Source organism: Podarcis erhardii (genome assembly GCF_964252035.2).
Source record: "Podarcis erhardii genome assembly, chromosome: 17".
NCBI lineage: Eukaryota > Metazoa > Chordata > Lepidosauria > Squamata > Lacertidae > Podarcis > Podarcis erhardii.
The window spans coordinates 34972927-34985844 of record NC_138515.1 but is presented as its reverse complement, the minus strand read 5'-3'; the positions used below and the strand labels follow the sequence as shown (position 1 = coordinate 34985844).

The 12918-nt window shown below is 44.7% G+C and overlaps 1 protein-coding gene across 4 annotated transcripts in view; it reads left to right on the top strand.

Moving 5' to 3' along the window:
• CTC1 (CST telomere replication complex component 1) overlaps positions 1 to 12918 on the top strand; it is a 51112-nt gene that overhangs the window by 33404 nt on the left and 4790 nt on the right. For all 4 annotated transcript variants that reach the window (XM_081844821.1, XM_081844822.1, XM_081844820.1 and 1 more), the window contains 8 exons: positions 2171 to 2624; positions 3254 to 3343; positions 5069 to 5194; positions 5405 to 5469; positions 8211 to 8317; positions 8524 to 8692; positions 9993 to 10073; positions 11369 to 11528. In XM_081844821.1, coding sequence (XP_081700947.1) covers positions 2171 to 2624; positions 3254 to 3343; positions 5069 to 5194; positions 5405 to 5469; positions 8211 to 8317; positions 8524 to 8692; positions 9993 to 10073; positions 11369 to 11528 — 1252 coding nt within the window. The remainder of the gene's footprint in view (positions 1 to 2170; positions 2625 to 3253; positions 3344 to 5068; positions 5195 to 5404; positions 5470 to 8210; positions 8318 to 8523; positions 8693 to 9992; positions 10074 to 11368; positions 11529 to 12918) is intronic.

Here is a 12918-nt window from a genome sequence, read left to right as displayed (position 1 = left end):
CATTCACTTCTAGGAGCAACTCATAGCACGCGGTGTGGTAGCCTTTTTTGAGGTTTTTGAAGACTTTGGTGATTTTTGAAGCTTTTCCAAAGTCCATGCTTCGCAAGACGAAAAAATCACAAGACGAAAAAACTCGTGGAACGAATTAATTTCGTCTTGCGAGGCACCACTGTACAGTGGTTCCTTGGCTTTCGAACAGAATTCATTCTGGGAGTCCATTCGACTCCCAGAACTGTTCGAAAACCAAAGCGTGGCTTCTGGTTTTCTGCAGGAGTGTCCTGCAGCCAATTGGAAGTTGCGCCGAACGTTTGGCTTCTGAAAACCATTCAGAAACTGGAACACTAACTTCCAGATTTCGATCATTCAGGAGCCGATTTGTTCAGGAGCCAAGCTGTTCAGCTTCCAAGGTACGACTGTAGTGTCCTTTTGGTAAATAATGGTACAGTCTTGGAGTTTGCTGCTCTTCTGCCCTCGGGGCATTTAAAGCAGCTTCACAGCATAAGAAATGCAAACAAAGAAAAAATTACCTACTGGGACGTGGGCATACACTTTAATAGCATACGTAAACTAAAATTCAGCAATAATATGAAAACTGGCAGCAGCAGTCAGCAAAAAAGTCCTGTCCAACAGAGAGATGTTTTTAGCACCCCCCCCCAAAGGCTTGCCTCTGCAGTCCTTTTCCACAGCTATGTTTACAGTGGTACCTTGGTTCTCAAACGTCTTGGTACTCAAACAACTTGGAACCCGAAACACTGCAAACCCAGAAGTAAGTGTTCCAGTTTGCGAACTTTTTTCGGAAGCCGAACATGCTCCGTTTTGAGTGTTACGCTTCCGATTTGAGTGCCATACTTCCGTTTTGGGTGTTACGCTGAGTTCTGTCTGTTTTTGCTATTTATTTTGCTTTTTTTTTTTTGCGGCTCTTGTTGTTTTGTTTTGGTGACTGTGTGGAACCCAGTTCAGCTACTGATTGTGTGGAACCCAGTTCAGCTACTAACAGATTGAGGTTGAATCCTGACAAGACAGAAGTACTGTTTTGGGGGGACAGGAGGCGGGCAGGTGTGGAGGATTCCCTGGTCCTGAATGGGGTAACTGTGCCCCTGAAGGACCAGGTGCGCAGTCTGGGAGTCATTTTGGACTCACAGCTGTCCATGGAGGCACAGGTCAAATCTGTATCCAGGGCAGCTGTTTACCAGCTCCATCTGGTACGTAGGCTGAGACCCTATCTGCCTGCAGACTGTCTCGCCAGAGTGGTACATGCTCTGGTTATCTCCCGCTTGGACTACTGCAATGCGCTCTACGTGGGGCTACCTTTGAAGGTGACCCGGAAACTACAACTAATCCAGAATGCGGCAGCTAGACTGGTGACTGGGAGCGGCCGCCGAGACCATATAACACCGGTCTTGAAAGACCTACATTGGCTCCCAGTACGTTTCCGAGCACAATTCAAAGTGTTGGTGCTGACCTTTAAAGCCCTAAATGGCCTCGGTCCAGTATATCTGAAGGAGTGTCTCCTCCCCCATCGTTCTGCCCGGACACTGAGGTCCAGCTCCGAGGGCCTTCTGGCGGTTCCCTCACTGCGAGAGGCCAAGTTGCAGGGAACCAGGCAGAGGGCCTTCTCGGTGTTGGCGCCCGCCCTGTGGAATGCCCTCCCATCGGATGTCAAGGCGATGGACAACTACCTGACATTCAGAAGACATCTGAAGGCAGCCCTGTTCAGGGAAGTTTTTAATATGTGACATTTTAGTGTATTTTTCATCTCTGTTGGAAGCCGCCCAGAGTGGCTGGGGAAACCCAGCCAGATGGGCGGGGTACAAATAATAAATTATTATTATTATTATTATTATTATTATTATTATTATTATTATTATTATTGACTGATTGTGTGACTGCAGTACATTGTATATTGCTTTCATTTAATGGATCCATAGTCTCGTTAGATAGTGAAATTCATGTTAAATTGCTGTTTTAGGGGTTGTTTTTAAAAGTCTGGAACAGATTAATCGATTTTGCATTACTTTCTATGGGAAAGCGCGCCTTGGTTTTCGAACGATTTGGTTTTGGAACAGACTTCCGGAACGGATTAAGTTTGAGAACCAAGGTACCACTGTATTTATTTTTGTAAATAATGGGCTTGAGCTGTACTCACCCCTCTTCTCTGCTCTCCTCCAAGGCCTTGCATACAGTTTTGTTTTGAGGATGTGGAGATCCTTTATACTCCTGAAAAGAGAGCCTCCGAGGGCCGCCGAGCGAATGAAAGGACCTCCTCTCAAGCAGAAGGCGATGGCTCCTCAGCAGCCGAGCCAAGATCGCAAGAGGGGAGAGTATCCAGCGCAGGAACTGCAGAGTCGGGCGCCAGCACAGCAGAGCCTTCCCAGGGCAGTGCTGTGGAAGCCGGCTGCGTGTCCCGCCTGTTCCTCGTGACGCAGAAAGAGGGGCTCGTCTGGCGCAACTATCTGCCGACTTCCGGAGACGGGGGCAAAGGCGGCCGCGCAGCACAACTCTGCTTTCAAGCCACAGTGGTATGGATGGGCAGCCCTGAACTGTGCAAGAATCTTGGAGAAACCGGGTGCCGGCAAGAGTTTACCACTTCCGCTCTGCAAGAGACCAGTGAAGCCCAGCAGAAAGTAAGACAGTCGAGGGGGCAAGGGATGTTTTCAGAATCCTCTCCGGGGTTGGGGTGGAGGTAGCTGGGTTGACTTTTGAGATAAGTGCTGCTTCCTGCATTGTTCCTCTACTGATGCATAGCTGTCAACTTACAGATTTGAAAATAAGGGACCAGCAGCCTCGAAAATAAGGGATAGGCAGCCAAAATAAGGGATCAACAATTACTTTGATAAAATACATATTTTGTTGCGTGCAAATGGCTTTAGATGCCTATTAGGTCCATAAATTACCATATAGCATATATTCAACACAAAAAATAGCAACAATTTGTTGTTGACAAAGCACAGCTGGACATAGAAAGGGCCCCATTACCTTCAGTAGCTTATTTAAGGGACAGCAGCAGGACATGGCGCTGGGATAAGGGACTGTCCCGCCAAATAAGGGACGCTTGACAGCTATGTACGGATGTATATTGCATTTCCAGCGTTCCAGCTGGTTTTAATTCTCATGTTCTCTCAAATGATCACCTGTTCTTCATGGAAGCCAGTTCTGTTGCTTCTTAATGTGTTTTGCCTCAACACTTATAATCGGCTTTCTTCTCTTACTGGCCTCTCTTTTTTTCCTTTATTAAAAAATTCTCTCACTTCAGCTGTTGCTCCTGTTCCTGAGGAAATCGCTCCGGTGGTTCCCCTTCCTGCACCCAGATCACCTCTACCAGCTCACCATCCCTCAGTGCACGGTAAGGATGAAAAACGGCTCCGGCTCCAACCCATTCCTGGAAACCTTACAAGAGACCTGCCAGTCATTTCTGGGGTTCTTTGATTTCCTGTGATCAAAATGCTTGTTCTTTGCTGGAGGCTTGTTTATGCTGTGGCAATCTGGCGTCTCTTCCACGTTTGCTCTGCTAAATTGTCAGCCTGTAGTTCATATATTTGCTCTTGTATTATATTGTATTGTGTTGCTCAATATTTACCTGTGCCTTAACAGAAACACTTTCACTTGACTTGCTACTTTCCCCAAAGGATCCGTTACCTTTTCTTGTCCATTCTTCACATACTTCTAGGCTTGGGGACGGATGTGGGTCTCCCCTCCTGTCTACCCAGAGGATATAACTGATTGGGTGGTATATAAATGCCAAGTTCATGTTCCTGCATTGCAGAGGGTTGGAATACAGTGGTACCTCTGGTTAAGTACTTAATTCGTTCCGGAGGTCTATTCTTAACCTGAAATTGTTCTTAACCTGAGGTACCACTTTAGCTAATGGGGCCTCCCGCTGCTGCTGCGCTGCACAATTTCTGTTCTCATCCTGAAGCAAAGATCTTAACCCGAGGTACTATTTCTGGGTTAGTGGAGTCTGTAACCTGAAGCGTATGTAACCTGAAGCATATGTAACCTGAGGTAACACTGTATAGGACCTTTGGGCGTCCTTCCAACTAACAGTACAGTGGTACCTCTGGTTACGTACTTAATTTGTTCCGGAGGTCCGTTCTTAAGCTGAAACTGTTCTTAACCTGAGGTACCACTTTAGCCAATGGGGCCTCCTCCTGCTGCCACGCCGCCGCCGCCGCCGCCACCCTATTTCTGTTCTCATCCTGAAGCAAAGTTCTTAACCTGAGGTACTATTTCTGGGTTAGCAGAGTCTGTAACCTGAAGTGTATGCAACCTGAAACGTATGTAACCCAAGGTACCACTGTACAGTCATCCCTCGGGTTACAGCTGCTTCAGGTTGCGTTTTTTCAGGTTACGGACCGCTGTAACCCAAAGTACCAGAATGGGTTAGATAGATAGATAGATAGATAGATAGATAGATAGATTCTTTATTGTCATTACACAAGTGCAACATTGCACAAGTGCAACGAAATTGGATGCCATCCCTTAAAAACAACAAAAGCAAAACAACAACAACAACCAAACAAACCACATTCCAGCCACACCCACACCCACACCCATCAAACTCCCAGGTCACACTATCGAGTTACTGCATTTAAGAAGGCCACAGCTCTTGGATAGAAACTATTTTTCAGTCTATTTGTCCTTGACTTGATGTTTCTGTATCTCCTGCCAGAAGGCAGTAGTACAAACAGACTGTGTCCCGGGTGAGATGCATCCTGCAGGATATTGTTTGCTTTCCAGGTTTCGGCGGTCGCACATGTGCAGAAACGCTAAATGGCACTTTTCGCATGCGCAGAGGTGCCGAATCGCAACCTGTGCGTGCACAGACCCGGGTTGCGAACGCTGCAGGTTACGAATGTGCATCCCGCACGGATCACGTTCGCAACCCGAGCCTCCACTGTATTTTTCTATTCTGTACCACATCCAGTGCTTTTTTAGGTAAAAGTGCCATGGCTGTCGGCATAAAATGGCTGCCATGTGGCTCAAGAAAAAGAGGTGACTGTACTATTTAGTGAGTACTGTCACAGCAAGAAAAGCACTGACTCTATGTTTGGTGCTATTGCTTTTGCAGGACTTGGGTATCTTTGATCAACTGTGCTGCTCACCAGCACAAGGAAACCTGAATCCGCTGAGACGCTCCTTGTTTCTCCCTGTTCCAGATGGTGCCATCCTGCACCATGTGGGCTGTATTTCTCAGGTAGGCCTGTGTGTGTTGCCTCACTGTGAGAAGTGAAGTTACAGGGAAGCGAGCGGAAGGCCTTCATGGTAATCGCCTTGTGGAACACCCTCCCACCAGATGTCAGGGAGATAAAGAACTACGCAACTTTTAGAAGACATCTGAAGGCAGCCGTGTGTCAGGAAGTTTTGACACTGCATTGTGTTTTTATAAAGGAATGTTGTTTTTCAGCTGGTTTCGACAGTGCCGCAGATGGATCGAAGGCTGTTTTCCATTGCGGAGATTCTCAGCTCCAGGTAATCTAGCCTTCCCTCTGTTCCTATTTACCAAAGCTGATAAAAGAATCTGTGGGGAAACATTTAAAAAAAAAGATTCACAGATAACACCATGGCCCAGTCAACTAGTTCCTGCAATGGGGAATTTTTGTATTGGCTTCTGACTCTCCACTAAAAAGAAAATGTAATGATATTCCGGCTTTTAATGCCAACATCTTTGGCCGTGGATATGAGAGAAGCTGGTTTTTGAGAACCAGTGCCTTGTATTGAGATGAGAGAGAGAGCTAGCTGAGGACATGAGGTGCACACAGACCTCGTCTTAATCTGAAGAGTAATTTGCATGCGCAATGGTCAGGAGGATCAGGGAAGCGGCGCTCTCTTGAACCCCACCAGTCCCCTCCATACATGAGTGCCACCTCCGTAATGTATTGATTAATGTATGGATGCTTTTAAACAAGACCAAAAGGGATCATGTTAAGATTAAGCACCAGAGATGCAACTTAAGACACACATTGCTCAATATGCACCATGCGGCCGTGTCATGTCCTGACCCCTTCAATCCCATACCTCCTGCCACACACCTTTGCTTGAATCTGCACCTCTTCTGCCTTCAGCTTCATGTCTGGAAATTGTTCCTTCGGAACTGGGAAGTTTCTTTCTTTTTTTTAAATAATATTTATTAAGAGTTTAAAGATTACAAAAAGAAAGAAAAAGAATTAAACAAATCAATATAATACAATACAAAAACAGAAACAAAAACACTACATGAAACATTGAATTAACAAAACAAAACAAGAACAATTAAAAACACTTCCAATATTTTCAAGCTTATCTTTCATTCACTTGTTTCATTGACTTCCTCACGCCTCCCTTTTTGTATTCCGCTTCAATTAACTGTTTCAGCAACTCCTTTCCATCTTCCTCTGTTTTCTGTCCTGTAATTAATCTTAACATATTCTAACCTTGTTTTTTCCCTTTAATACATTAACAGTCTACCTGTACCTAGTTCCTTATAACATTTCTGCCAAAGCCATATAACTTCATTCCACCATTTTTCTAAAGCTCACAGAACTGGGAAGTTTCCACAGTGATGATGCTATTAGGGAAGTGGTTACTGACTCAGCCTGCACTGTTTTTTTGTGGGGGGATGAGGAATATGTGATGCTTAGCTCCATCTGCTGCAATCTCTGTCTGTTAAGGGTACAGTTTGGCAGTCCTTGCCTTTGTCTTGTGCCCATCTGTCAGTTGCCTCCTTTCGTCGGCCTTTGCCTTCAGATTTATTCCACTTTCTCTGCTCTTGTCAAAGAACTTGCCCTTCTCATGGCGTTGAGTTGCTGCCTCTACTTTTGCTCCCGTTTCCCCCTCCCCCCTTTTGACCATAGATGTACCAAGTAGATACCACTTCGGTGTTTGCTATCCTGGACTCCTTTAGGAAGAAAGGCAGGATAGTAATTTAATCAATAAATCCTGCTCTCGCTCAACATGATGCCAACTCAAGAGCCATAATTCTTTCCCGTTGAAGCATCTCTCCTAATGAGACATGCTGACACTCCAGGTGCTATAATAATAATAATAATAATAATAATAATAATAATAATAATAATAATAATATATTCCCCGCCCCTCTGTGGCTGGGTTTCCCCAGCCACTCTGGGTGGCTCCCAACAGAATATTAAAAACAAGATAAAACATCAAACATTAAAAACTTCCCTAAGCAGGGCTGCCTTCAGATGTCTTCTAAAAGTCAGATAGTTGTTTATTTCCTTGACATCTGATGGGAGGGCGTTCCACAGGGTGGGAGCCACTGCTGAGAAGGCCCTCTGCCTGATTCCCTGTAACCTCACTTCTCACAGTGAGGGAACCGCCAGAAGGCCCTTGGAACTGGACCTCAGTGTCCGGGCAGAACGATGGGGGTGGAGATGCTCCTTCAGGTCTACTGGGCCGAGGCTGTTTAGGGCTTTAAGGGTCAGCACCAACACTTTGAATTGTGCTCGGAAACATGCTGGGAGCCAATGTAGGTCTTTCAGGACCAATGTTCTATGGTATATTGGGTTGAGAATCTGGCCATTCCCAGAGACGGAAAGAAGATAAAGTCCCTACTAGAGAAGAATGGCAGATGAAGTTGATAGACTACGCCGAAATGGCAAAAATGACCGGAAGAATCAGGAGAGCCAAAACATTAATAAGGAATGGAGAAAATTTATAATTTACCTTAAAACCCGTTGTAAACAGTTAAAATTATTAGTGGGATTGCAATAACGCTTGTAATGTAACGACAAATTATGGATATAATGGAGATACAAAAATATGGATTATTATAAAAGATGCAGAAGGAAAAGATTAACAATAAGACCCACTAAAGGGAGGAGGGAAGTCCAGGGGATTCTTTAGAATCTTGTTTTTATATAGTATGTCCTTTATGTGAATAAAACAAAATAAAAAAATTCCTTCCAGTAGCACCTTAAAGACCAACTGAGTTAGTTCTAGGTATGAGCTTTCGTGTGCATGCACACTTCTTCAGATAAGTGTGCATGCACACGAAAGCTCATACCTAGAACTAACTCAGTTGGTCTTTAAGGTGCTACTGGAAGGAATTTTTTTATTTTGTTTTGACCATGGCAGACCAACACGGCTACCTATCTGTAACTGGAACTTTATGTGAATGTAAATTTTAATATGGAAAATCAAATAAAATTTTGGGGAGAGAATCTGGCCGTATTTGAGAACCTGGTAAAACGCTAAAACCTGTTCCCACTCATTAGTTTCACAGGCTCCCTGGTCTCTTTCCCTGGCCTAATAGTGCAGAGGACTTTGGTTCAATCTTACGTTGGAAAGAAGGCGCCTGGAGAGGTTTTGATGCAGCAGATGGGTGAGAACCTTGAATGTACGATAGAAGGAGCATTTCTGGTCCATGGCTGGGCCCATAAATGAGACACATGGGCCTGATCGGTGTGTCTGGGTCAGGTAGAATGATTCTGCAGATCTGCTCTGGTGCCAAGTCTTTAGATCTGCCTTTCCTAACTTAGGGTATTTACTGGATGAGATCCAAGAGTTGCCTTTCTTCCTCACACTTAGGAAACCTCTTATCCCGGGATTACACCATGAAGCTACGTGTATCACCTACAGTTGGTGCCTCTGAAGTGCTGGATGTGTACATTGAAGCGGCATTCTTGCCCTACCTTTGGGGTCTGCTCCCTGGCGCCAGAATTCTCTTTCAGAACTTGCAGCGCAAGGTTTCCATCAGGTATGTGGATCCAAAAGACGTTGAAATGGGCTTAGGTGCCTACTCTGGGCTGGTTGGTGTGTTTGTGCTGACCACCACCCAGGGCTGCAGCTACAGGGTGTTGAGAAATGCACAGGTGAGGGGTGTGTATTCAAAATGGGCAAAAACATATGTCCATAAATATGTCTACACAGTGGTACCTCTGGTTATGTACTTAATTAATAATAATAATAATAATAATAATAATAATAATAATAATTTATTATTTATACCCCACCCATCTGGCTGAGTTTCCCCAGCCACTCTGGGCGGCTCCCAATCAAATGTTAAAAACAGTACAGCATTAAATATTAAAAGCTTCCCTAAACAGGGCTGCCTTCAGATGTCTTCTAAAAGTTTGGTAGTTATTTTTCTCTTTGACATTTGATGGGAGGGCGTTCCACAGGGTGGGGGCCACCACCAAGATGGCCCTTTGCCTGGTTCCCTGTAACCTCACTTCTCGCAAGGAGGGAACTGCCAGAAGGCTCTTGGAGCTCAACCTCAGTGTCCGGGCAGAACGATGGGGGTGGAGAAGCTCCTTCAGGTATAATTCGTTCTGGAGGTCCATTCTTAACCTGAGGTACCATTTTAGCTAATGGGGCCTCCCGCTGCTGCTGTGCCACCGGTGCGCGATTTCTGTTCTCATCCTGAGTTAAAGTTCTTAACCCGTGGTACTACTTCTGGGTTAGCGGAGTCTGTGACCTGAAGTGTTTATAACCCAAGGTGTTTGTAACCCGAGGTACCACTGTAAATAAAAATATTGATTATTTCCGCATAGGAAAAGGTTTTAAATAGAGGGTCTTGAATGGGTGAAGGGGGGGGGGTTGGAGGAGAGGCAGAAAGAAGAGCTAATTAGTCCGTGGCTGGGGGGCGCAATCTGGACGGCTCTGCCAGGGGCACAAAATCACCCCGCTACGGCTCTGCCACCACCCCAACCTTGCCATGCTCTCATTACTAGATACAGCACCTCTGTATCTGTGGATGTCAAGTCCGTTAGGGACACCATTGAATATATGCTGCACTGTTAAGTTATATGAAATTCCAAGGGTTCAGCACTTAAAGGAATCAGAGATTTTAAGGCTGGCGCAGATACAAACAGGACTGAGTCAAGTCCGGATGTGGCAGTGGGGGGGGGGTATACTAAAGGGGTGTGTGTGGAATTAGCAGCTACCCTGAGCTCCAGTTCTTTGGGAATCCCATTTCTGCCCCGTGGCATTGATATATTTCTTTTAGGATAACAGACAGGCTGCTTCCTTGAAAAATCAAAACCTCTGTATTACAGATTCAAAAACGTCTATTGTACATACATTATGTCCAGCTGCGTGTCTGTTCTGGCTGCTGCACCCCACGACCTTTCTTCCCTGTGAGTACAAAACTCTTGACAGCGCTACCCTCTCACTCAACTCCCTATTGTGTTTGGCAAATGCATTTCATTTTTTCTTTTTTGTTTCCTTTAAAAATATATATATTTTTATTTGCTTTTACAAACACAAGTTTACAGTCAAACAGTTTATGTAATCATTTCATGAGATGCTCTGCACAGTGGTACCTCGGGTTAAGAACTTAATTCGTTCCGGAGGTCCGTTCTTAACCTGAAACTGTTCTTAACCTGAAGCACCACTTTAGGTAATGGGGCCTCCTGCTGCTGCTGCGCCGCCGGAGCACGATTTCTGTTCTCATCCTGAAGCAAAGTTCTTAACCCGAGGTACTACTTCCGGGTTACCAGAGTCTGTAATCCAAAGTGTTTGTAACCCGAAGCGTTTGTAACCCGAGGTACCACTGTATTCCTGACTTCTCCCATCCCCTACATGGGTCCTTATTACAATGTTTAACACGATATATCAGTCCGTTCTCCAAATTTTCCATTTTTCCAAATTATCCATAGTTTTCGTTACTTTACAAGTGTGTCTCAAAGTCCAGCTAAAGTTTTAACTTGCTTACAATGGTCTCCTAGATATATTATAAAATTTCCCCATTCTTTTTTAAAGTCCTTATCTTCTTGATTCCTGAGTTTCCCAGTTAGTTTTGCCATCTTGGCGTAGTCCAGCAACTTGGCTTGCCATTCTTCCCTAGCTGGGATTATTTCTTCTTTCCATCTTTGGGCTAGCAACATCCGTGCAGCTGTTGTCGCATACATAAAACGTCTTTTCTGTTCCCTTGGGATCTCGGTACCTATAATTCCTAATAGGAAAGCTTCTGGTTTTTTTAACAAAAGTTATTTTAAATATCTTTTTTCAATTCGTTATATACCATTTCCCAAAATGGTTTTGTTACCTTACATGTCCACCACATATGGTAAAAGGTCCCTTCCTTTTCTTTACACTTCCAGCAGAAATTTGAACTTGTTCTATACATTTTAGTTAATTTAGTAGGGCTCAAATGCCCACCGGTACATCATTTTCATATTTAGCGTACAGGATGCTGTGAATTTCAAATCTGTTTCCCAAAGCCTCTCCCAATCTGCCATCTGTATTAAGTCCTTTGCCCTGTGTACCATAACTAATTTAACCTGTTCATCTTTTGTATGCCGTTCCAGGAGCAAATTATACATTTTCGACAGTATTTTAGTATTGCTTTCTAGAAGTTCTTTTTGAAACTTTGATATCTCACAACTAAAACCTTTCTTTTTGTCTATCCTTTTTGTCTTTTTAATTTTAGGCAGCTGGGTGCCGCCTCTGCTCCTCCTGTGCTATATTTGTCCAAGATAACGCCTGAGCCTTCTGGTCTGGGCCAAGCCCAGGTTGCCTGTCACTTGGCGTGTGTCCTGTCTTTGTCCCTGCACTGGAGCTGTTCCCTTTGCAGCACCATCTTCTCAGAGGTGCCCAGCAAACTCATCTCCTCTAACTAGAACCTTTCTCCTGGTGTTTTTCTGTGCAAAGGGGGCATATTTTTAAATAACAATAATTTTTATTAGGTGTCAATTACAATAATCCAATGTTAGCCTCATTATAACAGTGCCAAATTATTATACAATTACTAATCCCATTCATTCAGATGCCAAATTATATAATTTAGGTGGCCTCCTGCGTGCTAGAATCGATGATTTGATGATTTACTTTGTTTCTGCTTTCCAACATCTTATTCATCTCCATTACATTCCAGTCAAAATAACAACCCCTTACACTACAACTGCAATATTAACGACACCCGCTTGTCTCAACACATTAAATGATTTATAAACCCAGAGGTGAAACATTCAAACTACAGTGGTAGCTCGGTTTTCGAATGTCTCCATTGACGGACATTTGGGTTTACGAACGCCGTAAACCCGTAAGTAAATGCTTTGGTTTTTGAACACGCCTTGGAATTCGAACATGCCACAAGCTTTCGCTGAGCGCAGGATCCTGAGGCTTAACTGTCAGCTTTTGAGTTTTCGGTTTTTCAATGATTCAGAACTCGAACGGTCTTCCGGAACGGATTACGTTCGAAAACCGAGGTACCACTGTATATCCTTTTTCCTCCTGTATGTGACAGTTACCGTATTTTTCCCTCCATAAGACACTTTTTTCCTCCTAAAAAGTAAGGAGAAATGTCTGTGCATCTTATGGAGCGAATGCGTGGTCCCTGGAGCCGAATTGCCCAGGGGCGAAAAGCAGATCATGCCAGTGGCGTAGCGTGGGAGGTGCAGGGGGGGCCGGCCGCACCGGGCGCAACATCTGGGGGTTAGGGTTAGGGGGCACAAATCCACGGATTAGGGGGCACAAATCCATGGGTTAGGGGGCGCAAATTACTTGCCTTGCCCCGGGTGCTGACAACCCACGCTACGCCACTGGATCATGCTTTTTTTTTGAAAGAGGGAAGGGGGTGTTGAAACAAAGCCGCTGATCATTCGCCAATTGGGGAGAGAGATAAGAGATGCTAGAGATAAAGGAGGCTGCCTGGGAGGGGGGAGGTAAAGACAGCAAACTTGCAAAGGGGGGAAAAGGAAGACTAAAGCAATAAGGAGAGAAATTAGAAGAAAAGGAGGAGCAAGAAACTGCTCCAGCTAAGGAAAAGACACTAAGGCAAACAAGAGGGAAGGGAGTGTTGAAAGGAAGCAGCTGATTGGTGGGATCGGGAGAGAGATAAGGGGTGTTAGCAGAGTCTGCCTGGGAGGGGAGAGGTAAAAGCCCATGGATCCTCAGGAATTTTACATTGGGTCACCCCAAATTCACCATCAGATCACATAGCATGTCCATGGCTACATCCTGCACCAGAAAAATCATGCA